Here is a 21136-nt window from a genome sequence, read left to right on the forward strand (position 1 = left end):
TGAACTCTCCAGTTTTAGTAAATCTCCCCCTATATGTTTACCGTTTCACATCTGGAAGCATTTGTACTTCTGGTCTTGTGATTTACACACACCTACCACACTAAGCAGCCAGGCAGGTGAATCACTTATTTTCTGTTTCAGTGATGCAGTTCTTATGTCACCTCTCCTCCTCCAGCAAGGAATCAGTATCATCTCCTCAAACAGATCAAAATGGAGAAGATTCAGGGAGTTACCAAAAGTACCAAAGCTGTAAAATGTGCCAGATTGTGTAGAGGTTGGTTGTACATAATTGCAGAGGCGTCCCTAGGGTTGGTGTCACCTGGTGTGTCACCCCCCGACGATCCCCACAGAATGGATTGGATCTGCGGATTGAGCACAATGGATCGGACTCCGATCCATTACACTCCCCAATCCGCAGATCCAATCCATCCTGCGTGGATCGTCGGCTTTCTTTACAACTTACCTTTTCTTGGAGCGGATCCGGTGTCACCCCCCGTATAGGTTGCATGCCGATGATCCTCGCAGGATGGATCGGATCTGTGGATTGAGCATAATGGATCAGACTCTGATCCATTATGCTCCCCAATCTGCAGATCCGATCCATCCTGCGGGGATCGTCGGCTTTCTTTACAACTTACCTTTTCGTGGAGCGGGTCCGGTGTCACCCCCGTATAGGTTGCATGCTGATGATCCTCACAGAATGGTTCGGATCTGCGGATTGAGCATAATGGATCGGAGTCCGATCCATTGTGCTCCCCAATCCACAGATCTGATCCATGCAACCTATACGGGGTGACACCGTACCCGCTCCACGAAAAGGTAAGTTGTAAAGAAAGCCGACAATCCTCACAGGATGGATGGGATCTATCCTGCAGGGATCGTAGGCTTGCTTTACAACCTACCTTTTCGTGGAGCGGGTCCAGTGTCACCCAGTGCGGCGCGCAACCCCTGTACCTGCCTCAGGACACCACTGCATAATTGAAAGTCATTTATCAGATAAACTGGCAAACATGCTGTATGTGAATTTCACCTGCATAGCCGCTTCCCTTTCAACCCGGAGAGAGTAAAGTGCTCCTTTGATGTATGGTTTGTTTTGGGCATTTACTTTGCTATACAATAAAGTCTCCATCCCACAATGCAGATCTCTGAGTTGGCATACATACACCAAGATGCCGCACAAGTTGGGACGGGCATTGCAATTAGCCAAATCGTTTCACGAGCGCCGGTGCTTGCAGCAGAACTCAATCTAGTCATAAAAGCTAAAAATGAAGCCAAATGTTCCTCACAAAGCATGACAATGAAAACAATGAACGATCTGTCCCTATTCATCGCTGTACAGTCCATTCATCAAACATGAATGCCGAGCAATAGAAGAGGAACAAAAATCATTTCCTATCGTTACATAAAAGGTATACATGTAATGATTACTAAAAATAACAGGCTGGGGTACATTAAACCATTATTACTGAGAAAGGGTTCCGAGAACAGAAAGCAATTGGTTTACAGAGAATGGTCTGAAAAAGAGAAAATATCCAATGAGTGGCAGTTGTGAGCCTTGTTGATGTCAGAGGTCAGAGGAGAATGGGCAGACTGGTTCCAGATGATAGAAAGGTGACAGTAACTCAAATAACCACTCGTTACAACCAAGGTATGCAGAATACCATCTCTGAACGCACAACATGGTGAACCTTGAAGCAGATGGGCTACAGCAGCAGAAGACTACACCAGGGGCGGACTGACCATTTGGACTTTGATACCAAATAAAGATCAACGTGAACATTTTAATCTATGCATATTTGCCATTAAAGTCCCACAAAGTTGGGAGGTGGGGGGTCACTGTTAGAACCATTCATAGCAGGGGCGGACTGACCATTTGGAAAACTCGGGCATTGCCTGAGGGCCTGGGGTCAGTAGGGGGCCCCATGAGATGCCCCTGGTACCTTTTTCATAGGCTTTTTTGAGTTTGGGCAAGGACACAGGGGCCCCATGATCCCCTATTGCCCGGGGGCCCCATGAGTTGTCAGTCCGCCCCTGGACTACACACTACATTCTTTTTAATGGGCCCAGTCTGAAAACAAGTGCAGAGGAAGTATCTGACCACATCAGTTGGTTTCCATTTTTCTACGATAAGCCGAACAATAAAAACTGTAACATAATTGTTGGGTTGCTATACATAATAATCTCCTTTTTCCAACCACTGACAGATCAGCTCAGTGAATTTCTGTGAACAAAAAATTTAATTCTTTCGCAAAGCCAAAAATTAAAAAAAGTGTCATCTTGTTACCTGGTCTGCCGTTAACAATGGCTCCTCGTTAATCCCGGAATCATTTTCACTCTTTTCATTCAGCTCCTCCTCCTCCTTCTCATGGAACTGGAATGAGATGATGGAACGGTTTTATTCATCGCAGAGCAATCCTCAGTACAACAGAGCTATTGTCTACACCCCAAACCATCATTTGGAGAAAAACAAGATCTTGCACAGATTTTTTTATCTTTCTTTTATGTTATGTTTCTATATAAAACAAAGTCATAGGTCAGAGCTGCGTGATGCAGTCTGATACATTGTAACATTAGAAAGAAGCGTGATAACCGATGAAGAAGAAAATACATTGAAAGCTACAATTTTATAGACTTTTACCAACCCCAGGTTGATGGATACTTACTGTATAATAATTGTATAATAGGAATAATGGTGCCCCTCCCATAAGGGATATTGAATTAAAATTCACGGAAGTCAGATCAGTACAATTTTCTTCCAGGAAAAGGTCCAAATCACATGGTAGTGCAATGACTGAGATCCTTTACAGCACAGCCACCCCCCCCCCCCCCAGTATCTCGTTCTTATCTCAGAGTCCTCATTCCCCTCTCATATCAGAGTCCCCCTTTACATCACAGACACCCCACTACACATTACAGATTTCCCTTCACAGTACTCTGTCCCCTCCACATCATCACCCCCCCCCCCCACAGCACCCCTTAACATCACTTCCCCCCAACTTCCCCACAGTATTATTATATTATTATTATACAGTATTTATAAAGCGCCAATAGTTCGCTCAGCTCTGTACATTACAAAGGGGGAAAGAACATGTGACAGAACAATACCAATACAATGCAAAACATGAGGGGATTGAGGGCCCTGCTCTTTCGAGCTTACAATCTAGGAGGGAGGGGATGGTGGCACAGGAGGAGATATCTGTGGGGGATGGAGTGGTAGGAAGAGTGGAGGAGGTCGGCAAGTTAGCAGGGGGTGGGGTAGGTTTCCCTGAAGAGATGGGTTTTCAGGGTGCGCCTAAAGGAGAGGAGAGTAGGTGATAATCTGATGGGTTGGGGCAGGGAGTTCCAGAGGATGGGTGACACCCTGGAGAAGTCCTGGAGGCGGGCATGGGAGGAGGAGACCAGGGAACTAGAGAGAAGGAGGTCTTGTGAGGAGCGGAGTGTGCGTGTTGGGCGGTACTTGGATATTAGGTCAGTGATGTAGTTTGGAACAGTATGGTGGACGGCTTTGTCCTCTGTCCTGCTTCACCCCTCCCACAGTAGTGTCCTCTGTCCCCTTTCACATCCCACTCTCTCCACGGCACTGCCCCCCTTCACATCACCCCCCCAGTAGTACTCTCTGCCCCCCTCATCTCACCCCAAAGTGGTGCTCACTGACCCCTTCACATTACTTCCCCCCACAGCACTGCCCCCCTTCACATCACCCCCCCCCCCCAGTAGTACTCTCTGCCCCCCTCATCACACCCCAAAGTGGTGCTCACTGACCCCTTCACATTACTTCCCCCCACAGCACTGCCCCCCTTCACATCACCCCCCCCCCCCAGTAGTACTCTCTGCCCCCCTCATCACACCCCAAAGTGGTGCTCACTGACCCCTTCACATTACTTCCCCCACAGCACTGCCCCCCTTCACATCACCCCCCCCCCCCAGTAGTGCTCTCTTCCCCCCTCATCACATCCAAAGTGCTGCTCACTGACCCCTTCACATTACTGCCCCCCTTCATATCACCCCCCCCAGTAGTGCTCTCTTCCCCCCTCATCACATCCAAAGTGCTGCTCACTGACCCCTTCACATTACTGCCCCCCTTCACATCACCCCCCCCCCCAGTAGTGCTCTCTTCCCCCCTCATCACATCCAAAGTGCTGCTCACTGACCCCTTCACATTACTGCCCCCCTTCATATCACCCCCCCCCCAGTGTGCTCTCTTCCCCCCCTCATCACATCCAAAGTGGTGCTCAGTGACCCCTTCACATTACTCCCCCCCCCCCACAGCAATGCACCCCTTCACATCAACCCCCCCCTGCAGTAATGCTCTCTGCCCCCCTCATCACACCCCAAAGTGGTGCTCACTGACCCCTTCACATTACTCAACCCCCCCCCCCATCCCCACAGCAATGCACTTGCCCTCTGCCCCCCCCCCAGGAGTGTCCTCTGTGCCGCTTTACATCACACACTCTCCCACACAGCACTGCCCCCCTTCACATCACCCCCCCCAGTAGTGCTCTCTGCCCCCCTCATCACACCCCAAAGTGGTGCTCACTGACCCCTTCACATTACTCCCCCCCCCCCACACACACAGCAATGCACCCCTTCACATCACAAGCTCCTTACCCTACCCAGACACAGGAGTGTCCTCTGTCCCACTTTAAATCACACACAGCACTGCCCCTATTCACAGCACCCCTCCCCCCCCCCAAAAGTAGTGTTCTCTTCCCCCTTCACATTACCCTCCACAGTAGTGTCCTCCCCTGCCCCCTTGCATATAACCTACCCCCCCCCCCCAGCAATAATGTCCTCTGCCCCCTTCATATCACCCCCCTGTCACAGCACTGTGCCCGTTCAAATCACCACCCTCACCCTGAGTCCTAGCAACCAATCACCTGCTGGTTGACTAAGAAAATTCCCACTCCCGCTGTCCATCCAGTGCTGCTGTGCCTCCCGCTCTCTGCTCTGCTACGAGAATGATAGAAGCGGAGGCTGGGGAAAAGAACTGGCCTCTAAATGGTGTGACTGCGACAGTCATGATGGGTCAATGACGCGGTCCGCCATTTACGGATACCTGCCCTAGAACATAAAATGTCTCTTATTGGCTACAAGTATACACCGATCTGCCATTACATTGTGACCATCCACCATAACATTATGACCACCCATCTAATATTGTGAATGGTTCTAAAAGTGACTCCCCCCCCCCAAATTTGTGGGACTTTAATGGTAAAGAATAAGATGCATAGAATAATAGATACTGTTTTGTTACTGTATTGTCTCATGTACTGTCCCCCACTACTCTGTATACCGCTGAGCAAACTTTCTGGCGCTATATAAATACTGTATAATAATAATAATAGAATAAAATGTTCACATTGGTCTTTATTTGGTAGCAAAATATAAAAAGTCAAACATATAAAAATCACATATTGTAAAAGCTGTTTGTAGGTATCATAGTTACCATTATAGTTTTGGGTTACAGAGTTTTTTAAAAACTGATACGTTTCAGAGTAAATAAACGCCTTCCTCAGGGAAAACTGTGCAGGGGGTGACAACATGAGGCTCCATGCATAAGGGACGTTTTGATAACGTTGGTAACGTTTTTTAGCTTTTTTCTTTTTTACCAAAAAAAAAATTTGTGGGGGGGTAAAAAAAAAAGTCCAAAAAAGCCAGTTGCAGCGGTTTACAGCATTTTACTGTGTTTTGCCGCGTTTTTTGAGCATTAGTGTGTTTTTACAGCTAAAAAAACTCCTCTAGAAACCCTAGAAACACTGCCCAAGGGCCCGGGGTCAGTAGGGGGCCCCATGAGATGCCCCTGGTACCTTTTTCATAGGCTTTTTTGAGTTTGGGCAAGGACACAGGGGCCCCATGATCCCCTATTGCCCGGGGGCCCCATGAGTTGTCAGTCCGCCCCTGGAACATATATACTATAGTTAGAACATGTTTATAAATATTAGGTATATAAATATGTGTCTACTACTCACACAGTCAATAGATCGAATCAAAATGACCTTCAAACATAACATAAAAACAACATACGTTGCTACCACTTGCGACGTGAAACCTAAAAATATGATGCGATGGTGATGTAAATACGATACCTACAAACAGCCTTTTCAATATGTGATTTTTAGATGTTTAACTTTTTATACTTTGATACCAAATAAAGATCAACGTGAACATTTTAATCTATGCATCTTTGCCATTAAAGTCCCACAAAGTTGGAAGGTGGGGGTCACTGTTAGAACCATTCATAGCAGGGGCGGACTGACCATTTGGAAACTCGGGCACTAACCACTCGTTACATCCAAGGTATGCAGAATACCATCTCTGAATGCACAACATGGTGAACCTTGAAGCAGATGGGCTACAGCAGCAGAAGACTACACCAGGGGCGGACTGACCATTTGGAAACTCGGGCACTGCCCGAGGGCCTGGGGTCAGTAGGGGGCCCCATGAGATGCCCCTGGTACCTTTTTCATAGGCTTTTTTGAGTTTGGCCAAGTACACAGGGGCCTCATGATCACCTATTGCCCGGGGCCCCATGAGTTGTCAGTCCGCTCCTGATTCATAGTATTTAGCGATGTGGGCTTGTATCAGACAATAAAACTACTAAAACTACCCAGTTCAACTTGCCAGCCAGCCCCAGTCTAAAAATGGCTTTTTTCAGCAAGGAACATGGATAGGTATCACTTATCAAAAAGGGGGTTAAGATAGCCAGTTCAACTTGCCAGCCAACAACCAAATTAACCTGTCGTTATAACGCATATTGTTAGACAGGTTAATTTGGTTGTTGGCTGGCAAGTTGAACTGGCTATCTTAACCCCCTTTTTGATAAGTGATACCTATCCATGTTCCTTGCTGAAAAAAAGCAATTTTTAGACTGGGGCTGGCTGGCAAGTTGAACTGGGTAGTTTTAGTAGTTTTATGTGCAATGCCTGCCCATGTTCACTGCTGTAAAATCCAGTTATAGACCGGGGCGGTGACCAACTTCTTTCGCATCTTGTATCAGACAATACCTCATTATTACCCATCTAATGTTAAATAGGCCCCCCTTTTGCCAACAAAACAGCCCTGACTAGTTAAGGCATGGACACCACTAGACCTCTGAATGCACGCTGTGGTATCTGGCACCAAGCTGTCAGTAGCAGGTCCTTTAAGTCCTGTAAGTTGCGAGGTGGGGCCTCCATTAAGTGGACACCCCATAGTTCATCCTGGTGCCATCTCTTCTTCAGGTAAACGACACACACACACATACAGCCATCCACATGAAGTAAAAGAAAAAACGTGATTCATCAGACTAGACCACCTTCTTCCATTGTTCCATGGTACTGGTTCTGACGCTCATGTGCCCATTGTAGATGCCTTTGGCTGTGGACAAGGGTCAGCATGGACACCTTGACTGCTGAGCTACAGTAGCTCTTCATTTGGATCGGACTACATGGGGTTTATTTACTAAAGCTGGAGAGTCCAAAATCAGACTCCCTTCTGCATAGAAACCAATCAGGTTCTAACCTCAGCTTGTTCAATGAAGCTTTGGCAATGAAACCTGGAAGCTGATTGGTTTCTATGCAGAAGGGAGTCTGATTTTGGACTCTCCAGCTTTAGTAAATAAACCCCCATGTGTCAGCCTTCACTTCCCATGTGCATCAATGAACCTTGGCTGCCCATGAACCAGTTGCTGCTTCGCCAGTTTTCCTTCCTTGGACCACTTTTGCTTGGTCTTAACCGGGAACATTCCACAAGAGCTGCAGTTTTGGAGCCGCTCTGCCCCAGTAGTCTAGCCATTACAATTTGCCCTTCAAGTTGCTCTCATGCTTTAGATGCCATTGTAAGAAGATAATCAATGTTATTCACTTTACCGGTCAGTGGTCATCATGTTGTGGCTGATCAGTGTATGTTTATCTCATTTTAAGAATGAATGCAAAGTATCCCCTTTTTTAACTCTTTTCCGTCTGCTCAGCATTAACGTGATTTCATGATCCGATTCAGCGTCTTCCAGTAAAAGGTTTTTGTTTGCAAGGTCAGCGTACAAGAAACATCCGGCTCTTACACGAGAAACTCTGCCCATTACATACCATTTGTAGAATTCCCCCTAGAACTGTGCGAGTGTCTGAGAGAGCAATCCAAAGAGAGACGGCAATAAACAACATCTACATTATGCAGAAATGACTGATAATACACCTGAGCAATGGACGGATGTCTTATGAGGATACATTTACAAAGATGGATCTTTCCGCCTTTAGTCATTGAAGAGCAAGAGAATTGGCTTTTTTTTCTGTGTACGTGAAGCTGTTCCCACTAGAAAGCACTAAATTATCCATAAACTATATTTTATACAACTTGCTTCACCAAAAGTCTCTAAAAATTCAGGTGCACCCAGTGCCGGGACAAGGCCATCCAGCACCCAGGGCAAAGATGCCAAACTGCACCCCCTCCATAATGTCCAAGCTTTGGGGATCCTACACCAGGAAGTCTCTCGCTTGTCAAAAGCACTGCCGCTGTCGATACTCCTGTCAGCCTTGTAAAAGAAGGAAGTCACCCCCAGGGGCGGACTGACAACTCATGGGGCCCCCGGGCAATAGGGGATCATGGGGCCCCTGTGTCCTTGTAAACTATTGAGTTCATGGCAACCGCCCCTCCCGCTCACCCCTTGTTCCGGCCCTGGGTGCAGCTATAACAGCAAAACACACTTATAAAGTGCTGATGCCATGGCTGAGTTCCTGGAAAATCTTTTTTCAGCCTTCTACCTACCTAGGTAAGAGTGTATTAAATCCCCCCTCTATGCAAAGGACTCACGGGGGGGGGGGGGATTTACTACAACTGGAACACTTAGAAACTAATTGGCTACAATGCAGAGCCTCACCAGATTCTAACTTCAGCTTTGAAAATGAAACCTGGAAGTTGATTGGTTTGTTGCAGAGCTGCACCACATTTTGCACTTTCTAGTTTTAGTAATCCCCCCCCCCCCCAAACTTCAGCTCTGACAGCCTAGACCAGCCATTCTCAACCAGGGTTCCGTAGAATCCTGCGGTTCCTCCAGAGGCTGCTCCTTAAGTTGTGGTCGAGTGACCACCCATCTAAAGATGTCTGCATAGGTCCAGGGCCATCACCACCTGGTAAAGCCAACAGCCTTACACCAATGATCTTTCTATCTGGAAGGGTGGCACACTGACCACCAGTGTAAGGGACATTCTTCCCAATGACCCCTGATGAACTGGTTTTAACAAGATTTCCTTGAGACCTGAAATATTTTAGGGGTTCCTCTGGACCAAAATGGTTGATAAAGGTTGGCCTAGACCTCCACTACTGCAGGACACCTCTTTGCAAGACTTTCGGTAATGACTGAAAGTGAATGTGAGTGTGTGGGTGGATGACATGGACACAGCTTTTGGCATTGACTTGATGACAGGCCTCACCCCTCTAGTGCCTGATTCCAAATACAATTCCAACATTGTGTGGGTTTTATCTATCCAGCTAATGGCAGCCCTATGAAATGTTTAGTCTGCCAAACTGGAAGGTGATAGTAAATTGCTCGCCACATTTATCACTCTTTGATAACAGTCTTGCACCATGTTGGTGTTTTAGGAGCTACACTAGAGAGAATTCTAGGCACTCAACCTGCACACACAATCCACCTTGACGTTGGATCCACCAGGGCTTTTTTTCAGCTGGAGCGTAAGGGAATGTAGTTCCGGTACCTCCAGCACTGAATGTATGTAATGGCAAGGGATGCTGGAGTGTGCTGGAAGGTGTGTTGATGCTGGTTGCTGGGGCATCTATTGTCACTGGAAGGGATCTATATCTGCTTGGTGGTCTACTGTTGCTGGTGTGGAATCTGTTGCTGATGGGGGGTCAGTTGTGTGCTAGAAGTTCTGTTGATGCTGGTTGCTGGGGATCTGTTTTTGCTTGGTTGTCTATTATTGCTGAGGGGGTCTCTTATTGCTGTTGTGGGAGCTATTGTTGCTTGAAGGGATCTACTATTGATGGAAGAGTCGATTGTTGCTGGCTGCTGAAGAGTCAATTGATGCTGGCTGCTGGGAGATCTGCTGTTACTGCTGGGGTCTATTGTTGCTAGAATGGTAAATTTATTGTGGCTGTCCATTGTTGCTGGGGGGGGGGGGTTGTTGCTAGCTGTGGGGGATCTATTTTACTGTTTTTCTTCTTATCATTAACATATTCCATACAAGTTACTTAGAACCACAAAATGATACTTGGCTCTGTATTCTCTAAAATAAGCAGTAGGGAGGTGGGTAAGAGGGGTGGAACCAAAGCACGGTGCTCGGAGGTGGGAAGGGGGGCAGAGAAGGGAGAGTTCCTGAACCTATTCTCTGAGAAAAAAAGCCCTGGGATCCACCATAATAAATCATCAATTACAACTCCAGTCAAGGAAGCCATGTTTGGTGGCAACAACAGTTGATGTGCTAGGTCTCCAAGCTCCATGATACAAGAAATAGTGTACACGTGATACACATGAAGACAGAAACTAACATTGCTTAGTTAGTACAGCAACCTCTCAGATTTTTGTTGTTCAGCCCACTGGATTGAACCACAAAATGATACTTGGCTCTGTATTCTCTAAAATGAGCGGTACTGGGAGGTGGGTAAGGGGTGGAACCAAAGTACGGTGCTCGGAGGTGGGAATGGGGGCAGAGAAGGGGGAGTTCCTGTACCTATTCTCTGAGGGAAAAAAACCCTGGGATCCACCATAATAAATCATCAATTACAACTCAGGTCAAGGAAGGCAAGTTGGGAGGCAACAACAGTTGATGTGCTAGGTCTCCAAGCTCCATGATACAAGAAATAGTGTACACGTGATACATATGAAGACAGAAACTAACATTGCTTAGTTAGTACAGCAACCTCTCAGATTTTTGTTGTTCAGCCCACTGGATTGAACCACAAAATGATACTTGGCTCTGTATTCGCACTGGAGAGACTGTGGCGCAAAACCAGGTCCCCTCATACATTCTCCCTCTACAAATCTGCATTTCTTATCTACACCTCCTCCCTCCACGCCGCCAAGCAGGCCTACTTTGTTAACCTAATAAACACCCTCTCCTCCTGCCCCCGCCGACTCTTCTCCACCTTCAACTCCCTGCTCTCCCCCCCCCCCTCCTCCACTCAGTACCTCTCTCACCGCCCACGAAATTGCCACCCATTTCCACAACAAGATTGACGCTATCCGTAAGGACATCGTCAACTTGCAATCTACCTCCCCACCTAGCCTCCTCGCCCCCGTCACCCCTTCATCTCCCCCCTCCTCTGCCCTCACAACCGCACTGCCCCCCTCCTCTCCCAATGCCCCGCCCACCATAACCCCCCCCGCACTGCACTCCCTCAGCCCTGTCACTACTGAGGAAGTCGCCAAAGTCCTCTCAAAAGCCCGCCTCACTACCTGCCCCCTGGACCCTATCCCCTCTCAACTCCTCCGGTCACCCCCCTCTTCCCTCATCCGCTCCCTCACCCACATCTTCAATCTCTCCCTCTCTACTGGCGTATTCCCCTCCCCCCTAAAGCACGCGCATATCACCCCCATCCTCAAAAAGCCCTCCCTGGATCCCGCGGACCCCAACAACCTCAGACCCATCTCCCTGCTGCCACTCACCTCCAAGCTCCTTGAACGCTTAGTCTACGATCGCCTAAGCTCCCACCTTACTGACAATAACCTCCTTGACCCTCTACAGTCCGGCTTCCGTCCCCTACACTCCACTGAAACCGCCCTCCTCAAAATCACTAACGACCTACTCAACGCCAAAGCCAAGGGTGACTACTCTGTCCTCCTTCTCCTGGACCTCTCTGCGGCCTTCGACACAGTTGACCACCCCCTCCTTCTTAATAAACTACTCTCCCTTGGCATCGGAGATGCTGCTCTCTCTTGGTTCTCATCCTACCTATCCCGACGCTCCTTCAGTGTCACCTACAATGGTGCCACCTCCCCCTCCCTCCCCCTCTCTGTTGGGGTCCCCCAAGGCTCTGTCCTTGGACCCCTTCTCTTCTCCATCTACACCTCCTCCCTGGGCAAACTCATACAATCTCACGGCTTCAACTATCACCTCTATGCTGACGACACCCAAATCTACCTCTCCACCCCTCACCTCACCCCCACTATCTCCGCCCGCATCACTCACCTCCTAAATGACATCTCAGACTGGATGTCGCTACATTTCCTCAAGATTAACCTCTCCAAAACCGAGCTTCTCGTCTTTCCCCCTGCCCACACCCCCCCCCCATCCTATCCATCATCACCAACAACTCCACTATCACTTCCGCCCCGCAAGCCAAAGTCCTTGGCGTCATTCTTGACGCGAACCTCTCCCTCCAACCGCATGTCAAATCACTCACAAACACATGCAGGCTCCATCTTCGCAACATTGCCAAGATCCGCTCCTTCCTCACCCCAGACACCACCAAACTTCTAGTACACTCCCTCATCATCTCACGCCTTGACTACTGCAACTCCCTCCTCACTGGCCTACCCAAGTGCAGGCTCTCCCCGCTCCAGACCATCCTGAACTCAGCTGCCAGACTCATCCACCTTACCACCCGCTCCACCTCTGCCACCCCCCTCTGCCTCTCCCTCCACTGGCTCCCGATTGCCCAACGCATCAAATTTAAACTCCTTACCCTGACCTACAAAGCCGTTCACAACACTGCCCCTGACTACCTCACCAATCTGATCACCAGGTACCACCCTACCCGTACCCTTCGCTCCTCACAGGACCTCCTTCTATCCTGCTCCCTGGTCTCCTCCTCCCATGCACGACTGCAGGACTTCTCCAGGTCCTCCCCCATCCTCTGGAACTCACTGCCCCAATCCATCAGACTGTCGCCTTCTCTATTCACATTCAGGCGCTCCCTCAAAACCCATCTCTTCAGGGAAGCCTACCCCACCCTCACCTAACGGCCATCCTCCCTCATTCCTCCTACCACTCCATCCCCCCCAGCCACTTCCTACTGTACCTTTACCCCCTCCCTCCGAGATTGTAAGCTCGTAAGAGTAGGGCCCTCTTACCCCTCGTACGCTGTCTGTCTTTGTTGTACTGTGCCATGTATTGTCCCCCCCTATTGTACAGCGCTGAGCAAACCCTTTGGCGCTATATAAACTCGTAGTAATAGTAATAATATTCTCTAAAATGAGCGGTACTGGGAGGTGGGTAAGGGGTGGAATCAAAGTACGGTGCTCGGAGGTGGGAATGGGGGCAGAGAAGGGGGAGTTGCTGCACCTATTCTCTGAGGGAAAAAAAAGCCCCGGGATCCACCATAATAAATCATCAATTACAACTCCAGTCAAGGAAGCCATGTTGGGAGGCAACAACAGTTGATGTGATAGGTCTCCAAGCTCCATGATACAAGAAATAGTGTACACGTGATACACATGAAGACAGAGACTCCTCATTTTAAGCCATTGGCTGAGGCTCACTGAAGTATTGATTTGAGGGATGAATATCAAACTAAGCAAATTACTGTTACAAGACACACTTTTATTGATTATATAAGACCCCACCCCCCTTCCTCCTTTAGCATTCAATTTAAAGAAGATACAGAGCTGGCCTTCAAACTGACATCCCAATCTCTTTCTCCAACAGGCCATTCTAACAACCAGCTTTTATCAAACCGGCATGCTGGAAAACCCACATCCGATCAGCCAATAGCTGTAGGCACTGATCAATGTTTTCTGGTGGGGAGGGCAGCTCCCCATCCGAATGTAATAGCTCCGAGGGGAAGATCGCTGCACTAACATTGCTTAGTTAGTACGGCGACCTCTCCTATTTTTGTTGTTCAGCCCACTGGATTGAATGAAATGAGAACCCATGTGTACCCCTCACAACTCTACTATTGTCTAAAATAAAACAAACCCCTCTGGGTGATCTATGTACAATGCTAAGATTTTTACAAACCATGTTGCAGATTCCTACCCGTTTCTGATTTTCTGAAGAAAAAGCTGCTTGTTGTATGCAGAGTGAATCTCAGAAGGAAGTGACTTTTTCATTATTAATCAGCTGATGCACGCCCAGCCTTTTAATAATGAAAGTTGCGGGGTCTGCATCCATAAAAGCAATTTACCCTTTGGAGGTATCTCACCAAAACCAACATTTTTGTTGCAGAGGATGCCTAAAATCCAACTTGTATCTCAGTGCAGACTTCTGGAAACATCAGTGAGCCAATCACACAAGCAGAAAATGACATTTTTGGGGGGGGCGTTCTGTACACCAACTGTGTATTGAATGCCTCTAGGGTGCCCATATTGCACTGTTTTTAATAGAAAATTGAAAAGGAAAGGCAATTTTTAATATCACTCAATTACAATATGGTTTGTGTAGCTATTGTATACACTTGATTATAATTTTTTATTTGTTATTTTTTTCCCACAAAAGTGGAATTACCCTTTAGAAAGTCTAAAAATGTTCAAAGATTTGAGATGACCAGGGGCGGACTGACAACTCATGGGGCCCCCGGGCAATAGGAGATCATGGGGCCCCTTTGTCCTCGCCCACACTTAAACCACACCCAAAAAAGCCTATGAAATGTACCAGGGGCATCTCATGGGGCCCCTTACTGACCCCGGGCCCTCGGGCAGTGCCCAAGTTTCTGAATGGTCAGTACGGCCCTGGAGATGACCATGGTCCAAGCCAGCTTTTGCTGGGTGAAAACATTAGAAAACCTTTTCTAAATGCTACTGCTTCCCCTTAGCCCTCATGCACACGGGACATTTTGAGAACAATGGTAACGTTAGCTGTCTAAAGTCACATTAAAAACGTGAATTTTTCCGGGCTTTTTTTTGCATTAGCATTTAGCGGCGTTTTCCCGCGTTTTTCTGCATTCGCGTTTTTTAGTATCATTCTGCGGGGATCGTCGACTTGCTTTAAAACTTACCTTTTCGTGGAGCGGGTCCGGTGTCACCCCGTGCAATAGGTGTCACCCGGTGCAGCACGCACCCCCATCACCTGCCTTGGTACGCCCCTGTATCAGGGGTGAACTGACCATTCGGGCACTCGGGCATTGCCCGAGGGTCCAGGGTCAGTAGGGGGCCCCATGAGATGCCCCTGGTACCTTTCATAGGCTTTTTTGGGTGTGGTTTGAGTGTGGGAGAGGACACAGGGGCCCCATGATCCCCTATTGCCCAGGGAGTTATCAGTCCACCCCTGCCCTGGATGGTTCGAATCTCAGCTGGACCTTACTGAATCAGTCAAGATTCAAGCCATCTATGGCCGGCTTAAATCATTCACATATCAGGCCTTGCTTTTATAAACGGTTGCCCCATCTATGGCCATACACAATATACACACAATGGAACCACTTGGGGTAGATGCTACCGCAAGAGCCGCAGTGCTAATCTGAGAGAGCATTGTGACTGGTCAATAAACAATGGGAGACTAGACAAGAAAACAGAAGGCTGATAAAGAAAAAAGAACATTTTCTTTCTGCAAATTTCCAACCTTCAAATAATATGAATCACCAGCAAAGGCCGGTAAATAATTTTCTAACAACATATATAATGCAAAAAAAATGGAAATACCTCGGAATCAGACAAGTTCCCATTCAGTAGCTCTTCATTGTGCTCTCTCCATTTGTCACCATTTATCGGGATGTAGTTATCCGTGAGGGCGTCCCAGACCCTGGGAATGAAAGACACTTGTCAGTGCATGGCGGAAGGGCCTGCCTTACCCTGGAGGCCACATAATGATGTCAGTGTAGAGATACAGCGCATCCAGAAAGTATTCCCGGCGCTTCACTTGTGCCACATTTTTTTATGTTACGGCCTTGTTCCAAAATGGATTCAATTCATTTTTTTTCCTCAACATTCTACAAACAGTACCCCATAATGACAACGTGAAAGAAGTTCGTTTTGAAATCTTTGCAATTTATTAAAATTTAAAAAACGAAAAAAAAAACCCATGTACATAAGTATTCCCAGCCTTTGCCATGCAGAGGCGTAGCTAGGGGGGGCAGGGGGGGTACATATTTACCCGGGCGCCAAGGTACAGGGGTGCCAAAATGAGGTCACAAGATCACTGCAGCGGCTGCAGCAGACGTGTCATCTGATACGTCTGCCATCCACAGTGAGTTATGAGAGGAGAGAGGAGCCGCCGGGAGAGGAGGGCAGTGAGCCGGGCATGCGCAGGAGGGGACGAGGGGAGAGCCGAGCCGGGTGAGTAGTGCCATGGATGAAGGGGGGGGAAATGTGATCGGGATGGGGGGGGGTTTCTACAGGGATCATATGAAGCGGGGGATGGGGGGGATGTCATGAGGTGGCCATTCGTCCCTGGGCGCAAAATATCCAGCTAATGCAGGCCATAGACAGGTCGAAAATCGGCCGATTTTTCTTTAAAAAAACAAAAAATCGGTCGTTCAAGCGGCCGACATTACCAGCAACGGTAAAAAAAAATCGGCCGATTTTCATCCCGTCTACAGCCGGCAAAAAGTGTCCCTGCAGAGAGCTCCACTATTTCTTTGACAGTTCCTTGACATTTATAGCGGTTGCAACAATGTATCTATTTGTATCCATTTAGGATACAGATGTTTTTATTCGGAAACAAATAGATACATTGTTGCAGCCGCTATAAATGTCAAGGAACTGTCAAAGAAATAGCGGAGCTCTCTGCAGGGACACTTTTTGCTGGACTGGAATTCCTCTTCTTCTTCATCCTCTTCTTCTTCTTCATCCTCTTCTTCTTCTTCATCCTCTTCTTCATCTTCTTCATCCTCTTCTTCATCTTCCTCTTCTTCTTCATCCTCTTCTTCTTCATCCTCTTCTTCTTCTTCTTCTTCATCCTCTTCTTCTTCATCCTCTTCTTCTTCTTCTTCTTCCTCTTCTTCTTCATCCTCTTCTTCTCCATCCTCTTCTTCTTCTTCATCCTCTTCTTCTCTTCCCCTTCTCCTTCTTCCTCTTCTTCTTCATCCTCTTCTTCTTTTTGTCTTCCTCTTGCAGGTCACGGCTCATGCGCAGATTTTTTTATCGGTAAAAGATCGGCCGATTTGCCCATCATTGCCGCGAAAATCGGCCGATCGGCAAAAACGTCCGATTTTTTCCAGCTTTACCGATAAAAAAAATCTGCCAAAATACAGAAAAACGGCTGAACATTTAGCCCACTAACGATCTGAAAATTGGCCGATTTTATTTTCGGCCGAAAAATCAGCCGATTTTCGACCCATCTATGGCCTGCATTAGCCTCTGTTGCCATGACACTCTGGTGCATCCTGTTCCCCCTGATCATCCTTGAGATGTTTCCACAACTTGATTGGAGCCCACCTGTGGGATATTCAGTTGATTGGACATGATTAGGAAAGGCATAAACCTGTCTATAGAAGGTCTCACAGTTAGCCCGGGTTCACACTGATGCGGTGCGGATTTTGCAGCTTTTTCTGTGCGAATTCTGCACCGCATCAGAATCACACCCCGTTCATGCGAACCGCTGCGGGGGTGTATGTTAAGCTAACAACACCCCGAAATCGGTCCATAAAATGCGGTGCGATGTGCAGAATCGGATCGCATGGGTGTGAATACCCATGTGATCCGATTCTAGTGCGGACCCAAAAAAGGGTCCTGCGCGTTTTTGGTGCAGGTGCAGTGCGATTTGAGCCATACAAAGTGTATGGCTCCGATCGCACCGCACACAAATTGCATGTGATTTGCACAGGAATGCAGTGCAGTTCCTGTGCGAATCACATGCGATGTACCGCACCGCATATATGTGAACCCGGGCTAACTGTTGTGGGTTTAGTAATGCTTTAAAGCTAAACTTTTGTCCAAGAAAAACTTTTATTTAAATATATTCCTCAATAGCCACAGAAAATATATAGCCACTTGGTGTGCACCAAATGCCCAGTTGTTACCTTGTGCTGAGTGCAAAGCTGTGGGAGGTGCCCAGCAGCTCCACCCTCTGCAGATTGCAGAAAACGACATAAGTGGGCGGAGACAAGACCAGTCACCCTGCACAAGGAGAGAAGGCAGCAGTGAGCGGTCTTTATTACAGGAAGATCCACAGTCATAATAAGCTGCATATACAGACTTTTATCCCAGGTTCACACCGATGCGGTGATGAATTTGCAGCATTTCAATGCGAATTTCTCATTTCAGAATCGCACCCCGTTCATGCGAACCGCTGTGGGTGTGTATGTTAAGTTAACAACACCCTGAAAGTGGTCTGCAAAATGAGGTGCGATGTGAAGAATCGGATCGCCTGGGTGTGAAAAAAAGGGTCCTGCACCTTTTTGGTGCTGGAGCGGTGCGATTTGAGCCATACAAAATGTTTGGCTCCGATCGCATCGCACACAAATCGCATATGATTTGCGCACCTGCACCAAAAACATGCAGGACCCTTTTTTGGGTCTGCACTAGAATCAGATCACACGGGTATTCACACCTATGCGCTCCATTTCTGCACATCGCACCACATTTTGGTGTTGTTCACTTAACATGCACACCCACAGTGGTTCACACAAACGGGGTGCGATTTTGATGCGGTGCGGAATTCGCACTGAAAACACTGTGAATTCCGCACCGCATCAGTGTGAACCCAGGATAAAAGTCTGTATATGCAGTAAAGCATGCTTATTATCACTGTGGAACCTAAGGGGTTAATCCTAGGCATTATGTAAAAAGTCTGTTTGATCTTGTCTTCTCTGATCCTCCCCTTTTTCTACTGTCCCCAATCCAGCTGCTGATAGAACAGAGCCTTCAGTGTGTGTTGCTAAAGAGCTTTTTTTTTTTTTCTTGGGAGGGTGCATGTGATCAACACAGGGCCAATCAGTGCAGTGCAGACAGAGTGTCAGGGGTCCTGCAGCCTCATAGGACAATCAGGTGAGAATGAAAACTACTGTCTACTGTCCCCAATCCAGCTGCTGATAGAACAGAGCCTTGGGGGCAAGCTGCACATGCTCAATTCAGTGTGTTGCTAGAGAGCTTTTTTTTTTTTTTCTTGGGAGGGTGCATGTGATCAACACAGGGCCAATCAGTGCTGTGCAGACAGAGTGTCAGGGGTCCTGCAGCCTCATAGGACAATCAGGTGAGAATGAAAACTACTGTCTACTGTCCCCAATCCAGCTGCTGATAGAACAGAGCCTTGGGGGCAAGCTGCACATGCTCAATTCAGTGTGTTGCTAGAGAGCTTTTTTTTTTTCTTGGGAGGGTGCATGTGATCAACACAGGGCCAATCAGTGCTGTGCAGACAGAGTGTCAGGGGCCCTGCAGCCTCATAGGACAATCAGGTGAGAATGAAAACTACTGTCTACTGTCCCCAATCCAGCTGCTGATAGAACAGAGCCTTGGGGGCAAGCTGCACATTCTCAATTCAGTGTGTGTTGCTAGAGAGCTTTTTTTTTTTTTTCTTGGGAGGGTGCATGTGGTCAGCACAGGGCCAATCAGTGCTGTGCAGACACAGTGTCAGGGGTCCTGCAGCCTCATAGGACAATCAGGTGAGAATGAAAACTACTGTCTACTGTCCCCAATCCAGCTGCTGATAGAACAGAGCCTTGGGGGCAAGCTGCACATTCTCAATTCAGTGTGTGTTGCTAGAGAGCTTTTTTTTTTTTTTCTTGGGAGGGTGCATGTGGTCAGCACAGGGCCAATTAGTGCTGTGCAGACAGAGTGTCGGGGTCCTGCAGCCTCATAGGACAATCAGGAGAGAATGAAAACTACTGTCTACTGTCCCCAATCCAGCTGCTGATAGAACAGAGCCTTGGGGGCAAGCTGCACATGCTCAATTCAGTGTGTGTTGCTAGAGAGCTTTTTTTTTTTTTTCTTGGGAGGGTGCATGTGGTCAGCACAGGGCCAATCAGTGCTGTGCAGACACAGTGTCAGGGGTCCTGCAGCCTCATAGGACAATCAGGAGAGAATGAAAACTACTGTCTACTGTCCCCAATCCAGCTGCTGATAGAACAGAGCCTTTGGGGCAAGCTGCACATGCTCAATTCAGTGTGTGTTGCTAGAGAGCTTTTTTTTTTTTCTTGGGAGGGTGCATGTGATCAACACAGGACCAATCAGTGCTGTGCAGACACAGTGTCAGGGGTCCTGCAGCCTCATAGGACAATCAGGAGAGAATGAAAACTACTGTCTACTGTCCCCAATCCAGCTGCTGATAGAACAGAGCCTTGGGGGCAAGCTGCACATGCTCAATTCAGTGTGTGTTGCTAGAGAGCTTCTTTTTTTTTTCTTGGGAGGGTGCATGTGATCAACACAGGGCCAATCAGTGCTGTGCAGACAGAGTGTCAGGAGTCCTGCAGCCTCATAGGACAATCAGGTGAGAATGAAAACTACTGTCTACTGTCCCCAATCCAGCTGCTGATAGAACAGAGCCTTGGGGGCAAGCTGCACATTCTCAATTCAGTGTGTGTTGCTAGAAAGCTTTTTTTTTTTTTTCTTGGGAGGGTGCATGTGGTCAACACAGGGCCAATCAGTGCTGTGCAGACACAGTGTCAGGGGTCCTGCAGCCTCATAGGACAATCAGGAGAGAATGAAAACTACTGTCTACTGTCCCCAATCCAGCTGCTGATAGAACAGAGCCTTGGGGGCAAGCTGCACATGCTCAATTCAGTGTGTGTTGCTAGAAAGCTTTTTTTTTTTTTCTTGGGAGGGTGCATGTGGTCAGCACAGGGCCAATCAGTGCTGTGCAGACACAGTGTCAGGGGTCCTGCAGCCTCATAGGACAATCAGGAGAGAATGAAAACTACTGTCTACTGTCCCCAATCCAGCTGCTGATAGAACAGAGCCTTTGGGGCAAGCTGCACATGCTCAATTCAGTGTGTGTTGCTAGAGAGCTTTTTTTTTTTCTTGGGAGGGTGCATGTGATCAACACAGGACCAATCAGTGCTGTGCAGACACAGTGCCAGGGGTCCTGCAGCCTCATAGGACAATCAGGAGAGAATGAAAACTACTGTCTACTGTCCCCAATCCAGCTGCTGATAGAACAGAGCCTTGGGGGCAAGCTGCACATTCTCAATTCAGTGTGTGTTGCTAGAGAGCTTTTTTCTTCTTTCTTAGGAGGGTGCATGTGATCAACACAGGACCAATCAGTGCTGTACAAAAAATAGCAGTGTGACAGATGCAGCACTGCTCAAACAAAAGTGGTTACTTCAAAATCCAAGCGGAGTAATATTATCATTCAAAAAACTTTATTCGATCACATGGATCATATAGAGGTTAGACATA

At 47.8% G+C, this 21136-nt stretch overlaps 1 protein-coding gene across 4 annotated transcripts in view; it reads right to left on the reverse strand.

Moving 5' to 3' along the window:
• Window positions 1-21136, reverse strand: part of FEZ1 (fasciculation and elongation protein zeta 1) — a 101855-nt gene that overhangs the window by 45854 nt on the left and 34865 nt on the right. For all 4 annotated transcript variants that reach the window (XM_089659002.1, XM_089659001.1, XM_089659000.1 and 1 more), the window contains exons 3-4: window positions 15506-15605; window positions 2285-2371 (exon numbers count right to left, since the gene is read on the reverse strand). In XM_089659002.1, the coding sequence (XP_089515128.1) occupies window positions 2285-2371; window positions 15506-15605 (187 nt within the window). The remainder of the gene's footprint in view (window positions 1-2284; window positions 2372-15505; window positions 15606-21136) is intronic.

Source organism: Staurois parvus, unplaced genomic scaffold (assembly GCF_062004578.1).
Source record: "Staurois parvus isolate SC_StPar_1 unplaced genomic scaffold, SC_StPar_1.0 ptg001122l, whole genome shotgun sequence".
NCBI lineage: Eukaryota > Metazoa > Chordata > Amphibia > Anura > Ranidae > Staurois > Staurois parvus.